Here is a 20,249-nt window from a genome sequence, read left to right on the forward strand (position 1 = left end):
AGCTACAGAAAGGCATGATAATATACTCAACTGACCACAAGGCATCTGAGAACTCATCACAGCCTAGAGAGTAGCCCCCTGCATGGCACCATGGGAGTCTGACAACCAATCAGAATACATTTCTTACACAGAAACAGGAAACAGAGAGGTGGGACTAAACAGGGTATAAAAAGCCTAGCAAGCCCCTTCCTCAGCCCTTCTCTTCTTCTCCATCAACATTGAAACATGTGATCACCTTTTCTGTTCAGGGCTCAAGCCATGTGGCCCTGTCCAAGAATAAACCATCTTTCCAAGCAGCCTCCATGTCTCCAGTGTTTTCTTCCCCACTTGGAGCTGAACCCAGAAGGACATTTCTTCAACAATGGTAATCAGTTAACTGGCAAACAAACCAGTTAATTGGCAATCAAAGAGTGCTGCAGCTTTCTCCTCCAAAACCCAATCATTGTCTTTTTTTGCAAGTTGCTTCTTGACTTGTGTGTGTTTTGCTAACTCCAACATTTCTTTCTCTTAGAGACAGCCTGCAAACACAAGGCGAACCCTATATTTTCCATCAGAGCCAAAACCAATCGTGCAAGATGAAACCAGAAAATTACCTGCTCCTATTTTTCCATTCTTGTCATTTCACCTAGACATTTGGGGATCTGGAAGATCGTGTTTGCTGTTAATGTCTTTGATTTCTGTACCTACCCCCCAAACTTTGATGTAACCTAGTTTTTCAGGGAAGTTAGCAATGTTCCACAATGGATTGCCTTTAGCGACATATGCCCCTTTTCCATTTAAATTGTAAAGAACTTAAATAGTTATTTCTTAAATCCAGGCTTTTTCCTCCCAAAGAGTATTATAACACCTTAAGTTGTTGACCATGAAAAGAGCTTTGTTCTACTGTTTGCTATCAATCAGAACTTACATTTATCAGGTTTTCTTTATCAGTGATCTCAGGTTGGACAGATGGGGTATAATGAGATCTCCTTGCTGACAGCATTATAAATATTTTTTCCACCTTGAAAGGTCCTGTGATGAATGGCAATAGTATGATCTTTTGCTACAAATCTCAATTGTCAGAAAAAGGACAGGGCTGCTGACAGAGGTTAGTCAGGCTTTCATCAGAATGAGGCACAATTATCCAACTACTGATCAGATGGCTGTGACCAACAACCATAAACAAACATTTTTCTCTATAAGGTGGAAAAATCTATTGCATTGAGTCTCTTATTCACAAAATTATTACAATTTTCCTCTTTATGTTAACAGAATTCCAATTAATATACAGTATAACACTCAGAATTAAATGATTCCTTGTAAACCATATATATAGTAATGGTTTAGGTTTATATAGCCTATTAATGTATTTGTTTATTACTTGTTTGTTTAAAATATTTATACGACCACCCATCTTACACAGTATAAATCTGAGTGGTCCACCACAATCACAAGTTTTGTGTATCAGACCTACCAGACTTCGCTCAAATGTTTTATGCCTGTATTTGCAGTCATTTTATTCTATTTGCATCATATTTTAACTGAAAGAGTTTCCTAACATTGCTTCCTAACATTGCTTCCTAACATTGAAAACAATTGATGGTTGTTTGTTGCAAACACGGAAAAATCTCCTGAAGGACCTATGAATGATTTCCAGTCCCACAGGTGCCTTTGGTGTAATTACTCAGCAAGGAGAGATGGCCAAGAACTGATAACAGGAATGCCATTGTCACGATTTTTTATTCAAAGAGACAAAAGTACTTGTTCTGTGGCAATTTAATATGGTTTCCTCCAGGGAATGTCCTCAAAATAAGGCACATTTTTCACACTGGCTTGACATGGCTCTAACAAAGGTTGCCTCTGTACCTGAGATATAACGGGGAAACTTCTTTCACCAAGTGAATTACTAATGGGGGAAAAAATCTACCTGGTTTACCAGGAAATTTTTCTTTAATACTAGATACTCCTCTTCAGATCTTTTGTTGACACAGTACAATCACCAATCGCATTCAAAAATCAGAATTTTAATAAGTCTTGTTTTCTTAGCTGCACATACCTTATTTTTCATGAACTTGGAATGACTCTTGTAAACTTCTATTTGTTTGATCTCTTCTTCTCGATCTTCTGTGTTCAGAACTCCATTTGTCTTCAACATCTGTATTTCATCTTCGAGATCTCTGATATTACGTTCCAGGGAAGCTATTTTTGTGTCCTATTGTTTTGTAAAGAAAGTGTTGGTATGCAATTATTATACAAATTATTTATATGAAAAGCAGACATATAACTGGTGATACAAGAGCAATAAATCTAAAGAACTAAGTTGGCACAAGGAACTGAAGCCCTTTCTCATCTAAATAGCACTGAGATAAGTTCAGTAATAATTATGTAGCTGAATAAAAATATATGCATTATTGTCACTTGGCTAAGCCACTAAACAGCACTCTGAATGTGCTATGAATAGAAAAGTAGGCTGCAATGCAAAATAATAAAAGAACATAAAATAAAATAATGAACCAAAAAATGCCAAGAAATCTGGGTCTAGCTATACTTTTATTGTGCAGTGAGAAAGCTAAAGTTTATAACCTTTTTAAGACATCTGTTTCACTACCACATCTGATATAAAAAGCCACGGTCTCTTCAAATAAGATAAAACAAGAATGGAATAGATCCAAACCAAATGAAAGCCACCATTATACCATACTTATTTCATTACTTTCTAACGTGGAGCCAACTAAGAGATGAATGGAAATATTTTAAAATTCCTTCAACTTGGGTGTGGAGTCTTTCCCTACCCGCCTATACAACACAGAAAAATAAGTATCCTGTTTCCAGCTACTGTGAAATTAAGGATGCTGGTACCCACTGCAACAGGCAGAAAAGTAGAAGATCATCTGTTCTCTTATCTTGGGCAGAACAATTGGTGAATGTGTAACTAATTTATTCAGGCATTGGCCTGAAAATATGAGTGCTCCATTGTTGCAGAAAATCTATATTCTGTCAAGTTTCCATACAGTCAACCAGGAGGACTAAAAGAGTGCTGTATGAATGAGAGTTTAGGTAGTCCTCGACTTGCAACTCTTCATTTAGTGACCATGTGAAGTTACAAAAAGTAACTTATGACAATTTTTCATTGCAGCATCCCCATAGTCACATTACTTTCAGATGCTTGACAACTACACTGTTTTGGCTAGAGAGATTGAATTATCTGACCATAAGTACAAAATGGAGAAAAGCAATGAGAAATAACAGGTAGGATTCAAGATTTCTCAGATAGTGATGTAAAGAAACAAAAGGATAAGAATAAAATGAAAACCAAAACTGCTGACACTATCTGAGATTCATTTGAAGATTTCTTTAAACATAGCAATAGCACTTAGACTTATATCCCACTTTACACAGCTTTACAGCCCCCTCTAAGTGATTTACGGAGTCAGCATATTTTCCCTAACAATCTGGGTCCTCATTTTACTGACCTCGGAAGGATGGAAGGCTCAGTCAACCTTGAGCCTGGTGGGATTTGAACTGTCAAATTACAGCAGCTAGCAGTCAGCAGAAGTAGCCTGCAGTACTGCACTCTAACCACTGTGCCACCACGGCTCCTCAACATACTGTTCATACTGTTCATACTGAAACAACTGATAAAAATGTGGTAGTTTCAACTTTTTCTAAAATTTCTATAGCTATATCTTTGTGTCTGTCAGACATTTTTTCAAAGGTTTCCCAGAAGTGGCTGATGTCAGAGGCTCAGTAGGATTAGTTCTAGATAATATTAGGATATTGGATCATATGGGAATTCCAGATGAAATTGAATACAAAATCCATTCAACTTTATTTCACTGGACTGCCATTTCCTAGAATGGGAGTAGATTAAAGCTATTTTGGAAAAAAAATATTTTCATTAGTTCTCTACCCTTCATTTAAAAAAAAAGGAAATGCTTTTCCAAACAGTCATTCTATGGGCCTACGGGCTTCAAAGCTTTCTTAGAATCCAAACTGATATGCTACAACATATAACTGTATCTCCTCTTTGTAGCAACCTGCAAGTCCTGTATCTTCTAGAGAGTCTTTCTGGAGGACAGTAGATGTTAGGATGCCAACCAGGAATAGGAAATTACACTAACTTTTCTTATGCTAACTGGGCACTGAAAGTACAGTAAATAATGTGCCTGCATTTAAATCCAGTCCAAATTGCTTAGAAGCCTCTACATTTTAAGGGTTTTGAAATGTTTGCTATAAGTGGCATTTGTATCAGTTGACATACAGTATATCCAGGAATTTTTTAAAAAAATACAAATCTTTTATTTAAATAAAATTTCTTCCATCATCTCATATTTGGTATCCATACAGTTTTACATTTCCCCTATTTAGGCAGTAGCCAGTTTACCCCAATTTGTGTCACAGAGCTATGCATCCCGTCTGCTACTCCAGATGCTCCACATGGTTCTACAATTACATTCACAGCAAGAAGATTTCATGTGCAAGCAGATTTTTGAATGTGCAGCTTTGAATCCAACTCATTGTTTAACAAAAGAAAAAGGCATTCTGCTGAAGATTCAGAGTATTTAAAAATGACATTGCCTTATTCCGAGAAATTTATTTTGGAGGAACTCAAAAGCTATAGAATAACTTGACTCTATCAGACTCTATTATGTACTTTTTACTGGAACATGCTGAACATACATAAGGAATACATTGGAGGAAGATTATGATGTTTCTAACCTATTGTATGCTGCTTTGAGTCATTTCAATTAAATGATGCAATAAATGGAATATATTAGTTAATTAATATACATGGTAGCATCTTCTGGAACCCATCTCAAAACCATCTCTGGTTCCTATGAGACCAACAGGCAGTTGTTCCATACAAAACATTTTAATAGAGGTTCTAAGTGGCCTGATGGGCTATATTTTATTATTGTATACACAATAATGTGAAATCACAGCTGCCAATTCTTTAGCTGGTGTTGGCCTTCAGACACATCAAGTTTTTTCCCAGGAACCCAGGAAGTGCAAATGTATTGGCATAATATAATTGCAGATCCAAGCAGTGTGGTCTTTTATAATTGACAGATGAAAATTTTATTATTGTTTTCTGATCACAACAATGTGAAGTCACAGCTGCCAATTCTTTAGCTGGATTTGGCCTTCATAAACATTAAATTATTCCAAGAACCTAGGACCTCATAATGTATCTGCTTGATATATGTGTGAACACAAGCAATGTGGCCTTTTACAATTGATAAATGAAAATTGTGTCAATGCACAGATTTTCTAAGTGCTGTCCAATTTTTTTTTGCTATGGCACCCAGTGTTGATAACCACTGGGCAGGTTTAGGCCATAATTTTTCAATTTCAGTGTTCAGCTTTAAAACTTTGAGATCTTTGTATCTTTGTGATACTATGTGATCTTCTTCAATGTTGTGTTTTCTATACTATTGAATACTGCTGGTATTCAAACATCAATTAACCACACTTTCTCCTTTTCAACCACAATTACATTTGGTTTGTTATGTTTATTATGATTATTATTTTGTTTGCTTTTAGAAATATATAATCTTTATAATAAATATAGATGATAGCAGCCAAATAAAACACCTATAATCTTTAAGGTAATATTTTATTTGTATAAAGAACATGAAATATGAGTGATATAGTGCTGCAATATCTTATTTACATTTTTTCTAGGGGAGCCCTGTGTGTAATTCTGAATTGCAAGAAGATTTTAATGGGCAATAATAAAGTAATAAAAAAACTGAGGAAGCAATCTTGAGATCATTAATTGTTGAAGAAATGTAGCCTAACCACTGGATCTTCCACAGCATTGCTTCTAAATCTAATGATCTTCAAAAAAAAGTATGACTGTAAGCCTCTGCTTTCTTCTAAGCTCCTAAAACAGGCATAAAGATTTAAAACATTCAGGAAAAAACAGACTTAGTTCTATAAGCTTTAGATAGGGAAGTTTGATATTGTAAGAGAGCAAAAGCACACAAAGCATTCACAGAAAGGGACACTAAAGGAAAATCTCACATGAAGCACATTTGTAGTCTATGTTCTAGAAGGTCTATTGAACTAAAAATGTTATATACAAAAAAGTATAATGTCATTATATAATTGCAATTATTGCATTATTATATTTGTGTTATTTTGATATATACATATTATATCCATGAGAAAGACACCATTGCTAGTAACTTCTTATAGAAAGTCCATAAAAGCTAAGATGCCCATCAAGATTTGTTTGCTTGTCAAATTTTGAAATCGCCTATTTCTCTCACAGAAAGACTTCTTATTTCCTAGAAAATGCAAGGTGTGCATAGTACAGAGGTTGCTTCCTCAGCAGTAAAGTTTTAAAATAGTTTTTTGTTCTAACCTACACAGAAAACTTGCTGAAGTATCTAACATTAAATTATATTGGATAAAGATCAATTTAATTTAAGAAGTCGTGAGGTAAAGCTAAACATGTTGACAATAGCAGGATCTGTAGATATTCTCTTAGAAATCAGGTGAATTCCTGCTTGTATAGGCCAACTAAAAGTTTATAAATCTTGTACAGGAGGAGCTTGGAGCAAATTAACCATTGACATTTAGTCTGAATCGTGCATGGTGATGGGTGTCCACATTTGATGAAACGAGGGGCTAGGGGAAATTGTGAAAGTTCAGTGGGTGCTGGAAGATTCATGTTGTTTTAAGAAAACCTTAAGATGATATATTTTTCTGTATTTGGCAAGTTGTAAAGTCGTACTTCTTATAAGTTGCCCTATATTTTAATTGGCCCATAACAATTTGTTTTACTCTAATTGTATTTGCGCCATTTCATACAGAGGGAAAGTGTATCATGTGTTCTCCAAATTTTATGCACTCCACATTCAGTTGTCCTGATCAGGTAAAATTATATATTTTCCACTCCAAATTCCCCTTCTAAGTAAATATGTTCATATTGCAACTGTGAGACAACCTAGAAATTAATATAAAACTAGAGATAGAAGTGGCTAATACAAAGGAAAAGCTATGCCGTGCACACTACACACTCAGATTTCAGCAGTAGTGCTGTAACATACCTGAAATACCACAGCAGGATCAATATATAAAGATGGTTGTGTCTGCAAGAAGCAAGGGGTAAACCAAAAAACAATTCATTCGCTTAAGAATTTTGGATATGCTTACTTCCTGTCCTGCAATATGAAACCCAGTTTTTATATCGCTATTTATTTTATTTATTGCACCTACATTAGAAGGGTGTATAATAAGTTCTTAAAATGAGACTACAAAGTTTCCCTGACTATGTAAACAGCGTACAATTCTTACCTTACCTTATTCTCCTCTCTACTTGGGCCTCAAAGAGGCACCAAAATGAAAATGAAGTGTTTAATAACAATGCAACATTTCCTGTTAAGACTTTACTGTAGCTTGCATGCAGTCCCGGATTTAGAATATGCATTGATATCCGAGAATATGCATTGATATCCGAGATCAACATTGAAAAGGTAGAGCTACCTCAATCATTTTATACAGAATGTACCTAATCCAGAAGCGGGTTGCTCCCGGTTCAGCCAGATTTGGCCAAACCAGTAGTGGCGGTTGTGGGGGGGCTCTGCCCACCCATCTGGATGCTTCTGCGTATGTGCAGAAGCGTTGCACGCACAGCGAACCGGTAGTAAAACCAGTACAAACCCATCACTGATCTTATCGTATTGACTGTATGTCTAATGAGCATGTACAGGAGAGAGAGAAATGGGAGGGGGGATAAAGAGAGGCCGAACACAGGAACAGGTAGTCCTCAACTTACAACAGTTCATTTAGTGACCCTTCAAAGTTACAATGGCACTGAAAAAGTGACTTATGACCGTTTTTTACAGTTACAACCTTTGCAACATTTCCCATGATCATGTGATCAAGATTCATAAATTTGCCAAGGGGTTCATATTTATGATGGGTGCAGTATCCCAGGATCACATGATCATCTTTTCTGACCTTCTGATGAGCAAAGTCAATGGATAAGCCAGATTCACTTAACAACTGGGTTACTAACTTAACAACTGCAGTGAATCGCTTAACAACTTTGACAAGAAACGTCGTAAAACAGGGCAAAACTCATTTAACAAATGTCTCAACAGAACAACAGAAATTTTGTGCTTAATTGTGGTTGTAAGTCAAGGACTACCTGTATTTATGGAGTAATTTTCCCTTCCATTTTATTTTCTATTTCTCTACTCATTTGCTTTTGAACTCTTTGTTCCTAACAGTTGCATGTGCATCTGTTTGTTAATTTACATTCAGTGCCCTTTCTCGTGATTCAATTAACTATTGAACATGGTTCAAGTGAACTATTAACTATGTTGTAGAAATTTAGTTTTCCCATTTAGGAATAAAGTAGCAGCAGGAAACTACTTCTTGGTGCTTAGGCTTACACAGTTTAATCTGTGTTCTTGTGAATTGCAATAAAGCAGGTGTATACCTGTGAGACCACCTACTGCCACCGGTAGCGTCCCACCGTCCAGTGCGATCCCACAGAGTTGGCCTCCTCAGGGTGCCGTCGGCCAGACAGTGTCGCCTAGCGATCCCCGGGGGGAGACCCTTCTCTGTGGGAGTGCCTTAGCTCTGGAATGAGCTGTCCCTGGAGCTTCATATAATGCCCCTACCTCCGGTCCTTCCGACACACCCTAAAAAGTTGGCTTTTCCAGCAAGCCAGCCTGGCCTGAACAAAACAAAATAAATTATTGATCATTGTTAATTTTAATTTTTTTAAAAATGTTATTGTTAATTCTAATTGGGTTTGTTTGGGATATCCTATTTAATTTTTTTTAACTTTTGTATTATGTGTTTCTTTTAATGTTGTACGCCGCCCTGAGTCCTTGGGAGAAGGGCGGCATATAAATCTAATAAACCTAAACCTAAACCTAAACCTGTATGCATGTGTATAAATATATATTCTCAGAGAGAAATGTACATGCAACATACAAGTGCTCAATTCCTACAGTCGTGTGTGTGTGTGTGTGTGTGTCTGTGTCTGTGTCTGTGTCTGTGTCTGTATCTGTGTGTCTGTGTGTATTAACTTCAAGATAAAAAAAACCCATAGTTTCAACATCCAAGAAAGTGTAATTTCAGGTTATTCTTTTAAGTATTTCAGCCAGTTGTTCCTATATTATACTAACAAGAAGTTTATAATAATGTGAATTATAAACCCATCAGAAATTCCAAAGGTGTATGTGTTAAAAGTGATTATCAATGAGTTATAGACTTGGGGTTTTTTCTGCCTACACAAATGGTATTCTAACAGAAATCTTTGTAATAATGGAAATTGGTTGAAAATGTGCCAAGCTTGAGCTGTGACTTCTAAATCCATAAGAGCATATGAGCAAAGTCTATACAGTTATTTTGTGTAGATATTATTTACTAACATTTGAAGAATAACTAGAAATCAGAATGAGCTTAATACTCATTAAGATGAGTAAGATAGATTGTTGATAGGTAAGTAGATGGGTAGGTATTCTATGTAGAAGACAGATGGCAGATGAAATAGCCTTTCCATAAATTATTTATGTTCTTGAAAATTAGCTTTCTGAAAGTGCAGGAAAATGCTTCCTGAAACTGAATCAGATGCCATTCTTTACGTACTGTATGTGATCTTACCTTATGTTTGTGAATGTATATATCATTTCATTGAGGATCTTAGTAGGTAATGTTTTGCTTTGATTTAAGCATTCTATTCTTATTGTTAACATGGGCTATACAATGGGGTTTTAAATCCTCTGAGGAGCAGGGCTACTCAGGATCAAAGAGGGGAGATCTGATTCTCATAAAGATTATCCGTGGGGTTTTTTTGTGTTTTTCCCATTGAGGTAACTGAATGGACTCAATGAGATAAACATCAGGGAGGAAATTCAGTCCAGGCAAGTATGGAAAAATCTGGAGAAATGGCTGGGTAACCAGAGTAGAGGAAAAAGAAGTACTAAAGATAATCTTGCAAGGTTGTAGGAAGAAAGGAAATGGATGGGGAGGAAAGCCAGTCTGTAAACTGTCATTCTAAAGTCTGGAAAATACAAATAAAAGATGTAAATAGGAATGGAATTATAAGTAAGCAGGAAATAAGAACGGGAAAGGAGTAAAGTAAGTCAGAGAGCCATTCAAACCACATACTGTATGTCAAGGAAACTAAGTCTTCCGAGATATGAGAAACCTCAAGGAGGATAGTCAATCTCCACAACCACAGGTGAAGAGAAAAGGAGACAAAGCAACTGAGAAGTGCATGAGGAAGTGCATGTGGGTGGTAACAAAAGGTGGTAACTGAAGCGGTACTATTAGTGTTTGGGGGAATTCGTTTTTCTGATTGCTAATAAAGAAATGAGGAGATAGCAAATAAAGCAAAGACTAGAAAGAAGAATTAGTGGAAATTCCACTACATTCCTAACTAGCCTGTGGTGGCAACAAGGAAAAGCTGCAGCCAGTTGTGGCCCGCCATCTGCCAACAGAGCTGCTGGCAGACTCAGACAATGAGGAGGTTGGGGAGGAACTTGGACCAGTTCTGGAGCCTGGAGAAGGCTCTGATGGATGCTCTACGTCAGACAAAGAGATAGAGCCAAGGTCATCTGACATTTCCCAGCCACCAGAGGCAGCTACCTTTGGAGGCTGATATGAGTGAGGAGGGCAACAGAGGACAAGCAATCTACTCAGAAAGGAAAGCACACATGGACACTGAATGGCCCCTCTCTGGCTGGGGAATAAATAGAAGGAAAGAGGAGTGGTTATCATAGGAGACAACAATTCGTATTTCTGAAGATTTTGCTCATTTCGTGCCACAAAGACTGCTTACCAGAATTAAATTTGCTTTCATCTGGGAGCTCACAGCCTTGAAATTATTGCAAGGAACTGATACGGTCTGTTAGCAGTTAACTCCTTGAAGGACTATTGCCTGGACTTTTCGGTGGGTGATTGTAATTAATTCACAAGAGGTATATAAAGAGGTGTTTTCGTGACAAGATTCTGTTTCTTGCTTCTGCTAAGGTTGCGTCAGAACACAACCTCATCCGATGTCAGTCCTTTGAGGTAGACCAAACTCAGATACCAAAGTTAGGCATGCTAAAATTAGTTTTATTACAGAGTTATAGAACAGGAACAGACTTTCAGATACAGTGGTACCTTGTTACATCATTAATTGGTTCTGGGAGGTAGGACGTGAACCAAAAACTATGTTTACCAAACAGATTTTTCCCATTAGACGTGTAATATGTCACAAGGCAGCCAACACCAACAAGTTCTAACTTGTTCATTGAATAGCAAACTAACAATGTGTATCAGGACAAAATTTTCACATCAAAATGCATTGAGTACCAAATCTGATGAGTTTCAAAGCAGTTGAGTACCAAGGTACCACTGAAACAAAATAATGCTGTTGGGACTTATGGATGGAAAAGATTTTATAAATCGTAGTGGGGCAAAATTATTATATTCATAAAGTTGGAAATATTTGGACATACTACAATGGAGGAAAGCTGACAGAATTTTCAGGAATGGCAAAATTGACTTGTTTGACTAGGCAAAAGGAAACAAGTACAATTATTAATGACTGAAAACTCTTTATGGTGTTTTTTTTGTTTTGCTAAAAATGGAAAAAAATGAATTGGTGATTTATGTGTTTTATGACTAGAAAGCATAAAATATGGAAAGAATGGAATCAAGATAAAATCCTAAAGAATGAGGACAGGAAATAAAATTATTTTTAACTGCTTTAAAGAGGTCTGGAAGTTTCTTTTTTATATTTCTTTTTCTTTTCTTGAGTCATCATTTTTCTTTATTCTTTTTCTTAAAATTGTGTCTCTTTTATTATTGTAGAAGCTACTGCTGCATAAAATTCTTCAATGAAAATCATTTTTTTTAAAAAAAATCATACTGCAGGCCATTATTTTCATGACCCAAATGTCAGTAGCACCTATTCAACCACAATCCCTTTTGTGATGATTAATAGAAGTAGGAAGGGATATCATTACTGAAATCAACATATAGCTTACTGTCATGTGATCAGACCTGAAAGTTGCTATCTTATTCAATATCCCTTTACCTAAACTTGGGGCAACTTGTTTCATAATTTATGGATGTAATGAAACAGCACAGGCTATATTCAGGACAACAAAAGTGAACACAATATAGAACGAAGAAAAAATTACTTGCTTTGATACCATTCAAAATGGCTAAAGAGATGGTTAATATAAAGAAAACTGCTACCGTCCTTTAAAAAATCTGCAAAATATTTTCTAACAATGTATCAAAAGCAAGTTGTTTAGAAAAACAGCTATATCTATCAAGCAGAATGGGGAAAGATTGCAAAATGTTAAAAATATCTCTTTAAACAAACCCTGTTTCTCCCAGCCAAGTATTTTAGATATTTGTCACACGTATTGTATAGGAGACATTTTAGAGTCTGACAAATTTGATTGACACTCTCTGGGAAACAAATGGTGTGATTGCAACATGACATACACACATATTGCACAAATCCATGTATTTTGTACAATAAAAGCAAGGGACAATTCCATGATCCATCCAACAAGCAATCACCAAGGTCATTGCCTTACATGGAATAAACATGGGAAAACATCCATACCTTCATCTCTATGACTGTTTGAAGAGCTTTTGTCTTTGCTGGCTCAGGCTGAAGTTGTGTCCTTCGGTGCAATTCCTGTGGAGGGACACGATAAAAGTAAGCTTGACGACTCATCTTTTCATGATTTGATCTACAAAACAGGTTTCTCTTTCTTTCTTTTTTTTTACATCTTACAACAGTTCAGGCATACAAAAGCCGAAATGCTACAGGTACATCCTTTCCCGCAAATCCTTCTCGCATCTCTTTCTTATGTTACAGGCAAAAGCTCTGAACACATGCGCTATTTCGGAACTCTTTCTCAATAATTAATGTCAGCAGTCACAAAGGCAGCATGTTGCATTTGGATGAAGAGAGATTATGATACCTCTCTGCCCAAGCATCGAATAATAAGTCTTTCAATTGCAGTACATTATGTTGCTAATTAAAACACATACAGAGAGAGGAAAAGACGTGGGGGGTGGAAGAGAGAGAGAGAAAGAGAGAGAGAGAAGGGAAAAAAAGAAAGAAATGTCATTTAAAATTTCTGCTCAACTTTGCTGCATTGTTTTTCTCTGATGCTGGAACCAAGTAATTTATAGACATTGCATTCAGATTTGACATTTCCAGAATAGTAATTATATAGTAAGATGATGTAGAACTGTCTAATGTAGGTTTTGTATGTTGGTTCATCTTTTTTTTTCCCCACGATCTGATGTTTTACAAAATTTACATTTCACTCCTTAGGAGATTTACGTCCACATTAGTCCCAATAGTTCTAAGAAGAGCCAGGTGTACATTAAGAAGCAGGGTTTTGATAAATAGTTTAAAACATGATGCAAGATTATCTGTACTACATAACAGATTAAACAACAAATGGATTTTTAAAAATATTATGGGGAGTTCTTATCTTCAAATTCATTGAATCAAGTAGAAATTACGAAAGGGCATTTATTTCCCTTGCCCTTTGTGATAAACAGTAGTATGAATTTGTCTTAAACAACTGATTATAAATATTTTCAAATCCCCCCCCCACTCTATGTCACTGAAACTCACCTCAGAGAGGTAGTTATTGTACTAGTAGTAATAGCATAAGCCACAGAGCATCCTCACACCTTGAAAATTGGCTTTTTATTACTACATAACATTGTGAAATTCAGTCAGATGAAATGAATTTCAGCAAAATTCATTTCACCTGATGCATGACAAGCAGTCATGGAATTATAGAATTAGACATGGCCATGCAAACTGAACTGAGTTCCCCTGCTTGTCCAGTTGTCCACCTTGAATTCATATAGGGAAGGATAGCCCATCACCTATCCCGCTAAAGAGTTTCACTGTCATGCAGCTCTTGCTGATATGACATTTTTCCTTACTAAAAGTCCTGTATTAGAAGCATAATGCCAAAGAAATGATGGAAGAAAGACAAGAAATTACACAAATTATCTATAGACAGTGGTAAAGGAAAAGATTTCCCACGACCAGTTGTTTCCCACTCTGTGGGGTGATGCTCATCTTCATTTCTTAGCTGAGGTAGCCAAGATTGTCCAAAGACATTTCTGTGGTCATGTGGCATGACTATATGCACATTGACGCTCTTACATTCCCACTGAAATGGTACCCATTTACCTACTTGCATTTGCATGCTTTCAAACTGCTAGGTATGTAGGACAAGAATGGGAGTTTGCCCGGTAATGCAGCACTCGGGGCTCAAACCCAGGTGTCAACTTTCCAGTTTAGAAGCCCAGCATCTTTAACCTCTAAGCCATCACACCTCTTACAGATGGGGACAGTCAATATAATAATAATAGATGAAATACAATAGAGACAATATTGCATTGATCAGATGGTTAAGTTCTGTGTTACAATAGAAAAATGTGATCTCTTTTTAATTTTTGATAAAACTGAGCAATCTCAACTGAACATCTATGATGGAGAAACCATGAACATATTGCATCTTCCTAGCTACAAGGAGAATACCTAAGGACTATGATTCACTTCTTGTTTCTTTCCTAGTCATGAAGACAGGCATGAATCAGCCAATGAGGAGCATTTCCTTCTTCAAAGTCAGTGGACCCCAACCTTTTGGGCAACAGGGACAGGTTCCATGGAGAAAAGTCTTTCCACAGACAGGAAGGGACATGGTTTTGCATGCTGCCTGCATCCCACAAATGGGACTTCACTTGTTCACACAGCCTGGTTACTGTCCTGCTGCGGATCGGTACCAGTCCACAGACCAGGGGTTGGGGACCCCTGTTCTAAGTGGCAGATACAAAGAGGCATCAAACTGCACTTAAATGTAGCACTGTTCTCTCCCTTTGGCCTACCTAAAGAATAACTGGGCCTTCCATTTCAGGAGATGATTCAATTGTTAGGCCTGATGGAAAGACACCCTTTTCACAAACCAGTTTCCCTCCTTAGGAATGAAATATTTAGGAGCTTTGCTGAAAACTTGATAAACTGGAAAAAAATGCTTATTCAAAAGTATGGCTTGGTTTTAAACATACAATTTCTACCATTTCAGGAAAGGCCCATCTTTTCTTGACTAACATGAAGAAGGAGGCGGCTTCTCAGTCAGAAACATTTTCCCCCAAATTGCCAGCATCTTCTAATTCATTGGTCAACAACCGCAAGTTTTGTTTGGTAGAGTCACTTGGACTGTTTTCCTAACCAGGAAAAATTTTGTTTGGGCTGAACATGTAAAATTCTCCCTCATCTTGTTTTCCACTTAGGATCAGGTTCATTACTAAGCTCCATGGCAACAACTAATATCTTTTACAATATCATATTCTTAATGGTTTGCCTATTGTTCTGAAGTATTTTAAATGTTTTCAATGCAATTCCAAAATCTCTGTTTAAAAAGATTTTTGAATTACCCTTTTCTCTTCATTATTTGAAGCTCTAAAGTTCATGTAAGATCAAAAAAATACATACAGTATCAGCTAGGCTTCAGGATCTCAAATAAATTCTGACATTAAAGGCAGAAATGCATATGCTATGCTTGGAAGTTGATTTTCAAGTAGCTGTATGTGAAAGAGATTACAACCCCATCAAGTTACATGCGGACAGTATTTAACTCTTTCCATGCTATGCTGTTAACAAAAAAAAATTCACAAGCACTTATGGAAGTAAAGTTGCCATGAAAAGTCTCTTTTCAGAGCTAATGGCTCGGGGATCAATTTTCATATAAATGGAAAAAGAAATATCTTTAAAAATACAGAGGGAGAAGTAATCTTAATTTATGAGATAACTAAATTTAATCTACACTTTTCTAAACTAATGCAACATGGATTTAATGTCATGCCTACTTTGTTTGCACTTTGGTTCCATTTTTTTTTACATGGATATAGTTACAAAGCTATAAATTCCATTAAACAAAGCAGAATATATTTTGAAGTAAACATACTGTACACAAGATTACTATCTAGTTCAGTGTTTCTCAACCTTGGCAACTTGAAGATCTCTGGACTTCAACTCCCAGAATTCCCCAGCCAGCGAATGCTGGCTGGGGCATTCTGGGAATTGAAGTCCGGACATTTTCAAGTTGCCAAGGTTGAGAAACACTGATCTAGTTAATTAGCTAGCTAGCTATCTCTATCTATACTAACTCTATCTAATCTATTGTAAACCATTCAGAGAGGATTGTAAAGTACTAGTACTTTGGGGTGGTATATAGTCCTCAATGCTATCCCCTCCTCTCTCATCTATCTATCTATCTATCTATCTATCTATCTATCTATCTATCTATCTATCATCTATCATCTATCTATCTATCTATCTATCTATCTGTATCTATCTATATCTAGCTGTCTGTCTGTATCTCTGTCTATCTATCTATATCATCTTTCATCTATTTTTCATCTATTAATATGGTAGGATTATTTTTTTTAAATCTACATTTCCATTGAAACTAGTAGAGTTTAAAAGTGCATAATTTTCCAAATGATATTCTTATTCTGCTAAATCGAAATACCAAGCCAGACATTATTTTAAATTCTAGGAATGCAAATGACTCACCATTTTGATAATTCCTATATTTTAGAATAATAGCCAAATGACTCTTAAAGTGGTAAATGTCACAGTTGATGGGATTTAAACATAAATATATAATTTGCTTTATTATTATTAAGTGGTTAATCTTCACTGCCTTTGGGGCCAGTTGGTAGCTCAACAGCTCGAGTCCCAACCAAGGACCTAGGAAATGTTAAGGTAACGTCGGAGGATATAAGTTGTTCCAAGAAGGGTGTTTTTTTGTAGATTCAGAATGTTCAAGTCTGATAAATTTAAATTTTTCAAATACCGAGGTAGCCCTTTAGGTATTTCTCCAAGGGCCCCAATTACAATCGGGACAACACACAATTTCTTTTTCCACAGTTGCTCACCTTCAATTTGCAAGTCTCGGTACTTTGTGATTTTTTCTTGCTGTTTATCTTCAATTCGTGCATCTCCAGGTATTGCAATGTCAATGAACCAAACTTTTTTCTTTTCAACTATCGTTATGTCAGGTGTGTTGTGGGCCAAGTGCCTGTCAGTCTGAATTCTGAAGTCCCACAAGATCTTGACTTTCTCATTCTCTAAAACCTTCTCAACCTGATATTCCCAGTGGTTTTTGCTGTACTCAAATCCAAATTTTTGGCACAATTGCCAGTGAATAATTTTACCAACACGATCATGGCATTGTAGGTAGTCAGTTTGCGAAATTTTGCTGCACCCACTGATCAAGTGGTTGACCTGTTGTTGTTGTTGTTGTTGTTGTTGTTATTGTGTGGTTAAACTTTGATGAGATTCACAGCCTATCGGGCTGGTTGGTAGCTCAACACCTCGAGTCCTAACCAAGGACCTAGGAACTGTTAAGGTTAGGTTGAAGGATGTAAGCTGTTCCAAGTAGGGTGGTTTTTTGTAGAATCAGAAAGTTCAAGTCTGATAAATTTAAAATTTCCAAATAGCGAGATAGCCCTTTGGATATTGCTCCAAGGGCTCCAATTAGAATCGGGACAACACACGATTTCTTTTTCCACAGTCGCTCAACTTCAATTTGCAAGTCCTAGTACTTTGTGATTTTTTTCTTGGTGTTTATCTTCAATTCATGCATTTCCAGGTATTGCAATGTCAATAAACCATACTTTTTTCTTTTCAACTATTGTTATGTCAGGTGTATTGTGAGCCAAGTGCCTGTCAGTCTGGATTCTGAAGTCCCACAAGATCTTGACTTTCTCATTCTCTAAAATCTTCTCAACATGATGGTTCCAGTGTTTTTTGCTGTACTCAAATCCAAACTTTTGGCACAATTTCCAATGAATGATCTTAGCAACAAGGTCATGACATTGTAGGTAGTCAGTTTGCGAAATTTTGCTACACCCATTGATCAAGTGGTCGACTGTGTCGTCTTTCTCATTACGGAGGTGACATTTGCTGTTGGTGGTAACATGTTGAATTTTTGTCTTCATGTAGTTTGTGGTTAAGGCTTGTTCTTGAGCTGCCAAAATAAAGCTTCTTTTTTCAGTGCTCCTGATCTTAACCAGTTCCAAGTTAGCTTTTGGTCAGCTTTGCCTTCAATACTTTTCAAGTATTGGCTATGCATAGCTTTGTTTTTCCAATTTTCAGCTCGCTTCTCAATTACTTCTTTCTTATATTCAGCTTTTGACTTAGTTCTCTTGGCTCCTTTATTTACTTCCTTAATCATTGGTTCTTTACTTTTCTAGATGTAATCATTCAAGCTGTGTTTTTCTTCTTCCACAGTCTGTTTTACTTGTAGTAGTCCTCAACCACCCACTGCTCTTGGTAGATATAATCGGTCAACATCACTTTGCACTTAGGGTGCAAAGCATGATTCATTGTCATAAGCTTCCTTGTTTTTCTGTCCAAATTGTCCAACTCTATCTGGGTCCTGTCAATTATTCCTGCAGAGTATCGAATACAGGTATAGCCTAGGTATTTATGGCTTTTATGATGTTTCCTCCATTCAATTTGTACCTTAATATCTTGCGAATTCGTCGCAAGTTAATTCCTTGACTTTATTATGCATTAAGTCAGAGGCCTCTAAAATCCCCAAGTACTTGTAGCCTTCTTCTGGTTTTACTGCCTTTATCATTTCTTCATTCTCAAGTTCTATTCCATCATCTTCTATGACCTTGCCTGCTTTGGTTGCTATTGCACATTTATCAATTCCAAACTTCATTCCAATGTGTTGGCTAAATTCTTTTGTGCTTTCAATTAATAAATTCAGTTCAGCTTTTGTTTTACCAAACAGCTTCAAATCATCCATGTACACCAAGTGCGAAAGTTTCAGTCCTTTTTTTGCAAGTTCATATCCACAGTTCATCTTCTTCAAAATGATTGTCAGTGGTAGCATTGAGACTATAAAAAGTAGGGGTGAAAGGGAATCGCCCTGGAAAATGCCTCCTTGTTGTTGTTGTTGTTGTTGTTGTTGTTGTTGTTGTTGTTGTATCAGAGTTTTGAAATGGGAAGGGAAAATATCTGGCCAAAAACAATAAAGCTAGGTTCTCAATAAGTATTAAGTTACTTTTAAAACTGAACAATCCCCAAAAAGTGGGGATTGAAGAATGAAATTGGCACATGAACTGGGTGCTTATCCATCACTCCTGGAAAAAAGCCCAAAATTCCATCCCTTTTGTCAAACATGTATTTGCTGTCAGAGATAAGCATTTCTAAATTTCTATCATAATAGGCAACTGTGCCTTATTATATTTCTCCTGTTTGCAACATAAATCAAATTTCTTAAAAGTGCTTTCTTTCTATTCCTTCTGGTAAAATGCAGAGGCCACTGGCATTCTGGAGAAGATCAGAAAATGATTTACAGTTTATTACTCTGTCTCTTCCAACCTTTCCAATGCATATGTTACAAACTGAGCCCTTAAAGAAAAGTGTTGTTTGTTTTAATGAATATTCATTAATTGAAAAATGAGGGACACTTTTCTCCTTCAATCCTACAATCTTGGAAAAGTTCCTACTTGAAATAAGAAGCATACAAGTTTTGTTGCATCTTCTTGACCCATTTGAAAATATGTTAGACAAATTTTGTCTAAAAGTCTCCCCTTATTGTCTCACATTGCAAGATAGCATATAGATGTACACTTAGACTACCAACAAATTTGGACCCATCCATATAGAATAGAACAGAACAGAATAGAATTCTTTATTGGCCAAGTGTGATTGAACACACAAGGATTTGTCTCTGGTGTATATACCCTCAGTGTACATAAGGAGAATAAAATACATTCATCAAGAATAAAAAAGATGCAACACTTAGTGATAGTCATCAGTTGCTATTAAGCAATCAAATTATACTAGGAAACAAATCAAACAATATAAATTTTAAAGATACAAGCAACATGGTTATAGTCATAAGTGGGAATGGATAGGTACTAGGAAGGCAGAGAAGAATAATAGTAATACAGTCTTAGTAAATTCTTTGACAGTGTTGTGGGAATTAGTTGTTAAGCAGAGTGATGGCATTCATGGTGGGGGGAGGGAATCTAGCACAATTAGAATTTCAAAACTCAAAGATGACATCTGAAGATTTTTGAAAAAGATCAGAACATCAGTACAGGTACTTGGGTACCTAACTTACATGGGAGATTGTGTTATAAATATGCTTACATTTTTATTGACATTGCCTCATGCATTGCTATTAATATTTACACTAAAGAAGCTGATATTCACAAGCATCTTCAGT

The 20,249-nt window shown here is 36.4% G+C and overlaps 1 protein-coding gene across 2 annotated transcripts in view; it reads right to left on the minus strand.

Moving 5' to 3' along the window:
* ERC2 (ELKS/RAB6-interacting/CAST family member 2) overlaps positions 1–20,249 on the minus strand; it is a 439,036-nt gene that overhangs the window by 276,648 nt on the left and 142,139 nt on the right. For both annotated transcript variants that reach the window (XM_032211271.1, XM_032211270.1), the window contains exons 3-4: positions 12,578–12,652; positions 2,036–2,191 (exon numbers count right to left, since the gene is read on the minus strand). In XM_032211271.1, the coding sequence (XP_032067162.1) occupies positions 2,036–2,191; positions 12,578–12,652 (231 nt within the window). The remainder of the gene's footprint in view (positions 1–2,035; positions 2,192–12,577; positions 12,653–20,249) is intronic.

The sequence above is a fragment of the Thamnophis elegans genome, chromosome 2 (assembly GCF_009769535.1).
Source record: "Thamnophis elegans isolate rThaEle1 chromosome 2, rThaEle1.pri, whole genome shotgun sequence".
Taxonomy (NCBI): Eukaryota; Metazoa; Chordata; class Lepidosauria; order Squamata; family Colubridae; genus Thamnophis; species Thamnophis elegans.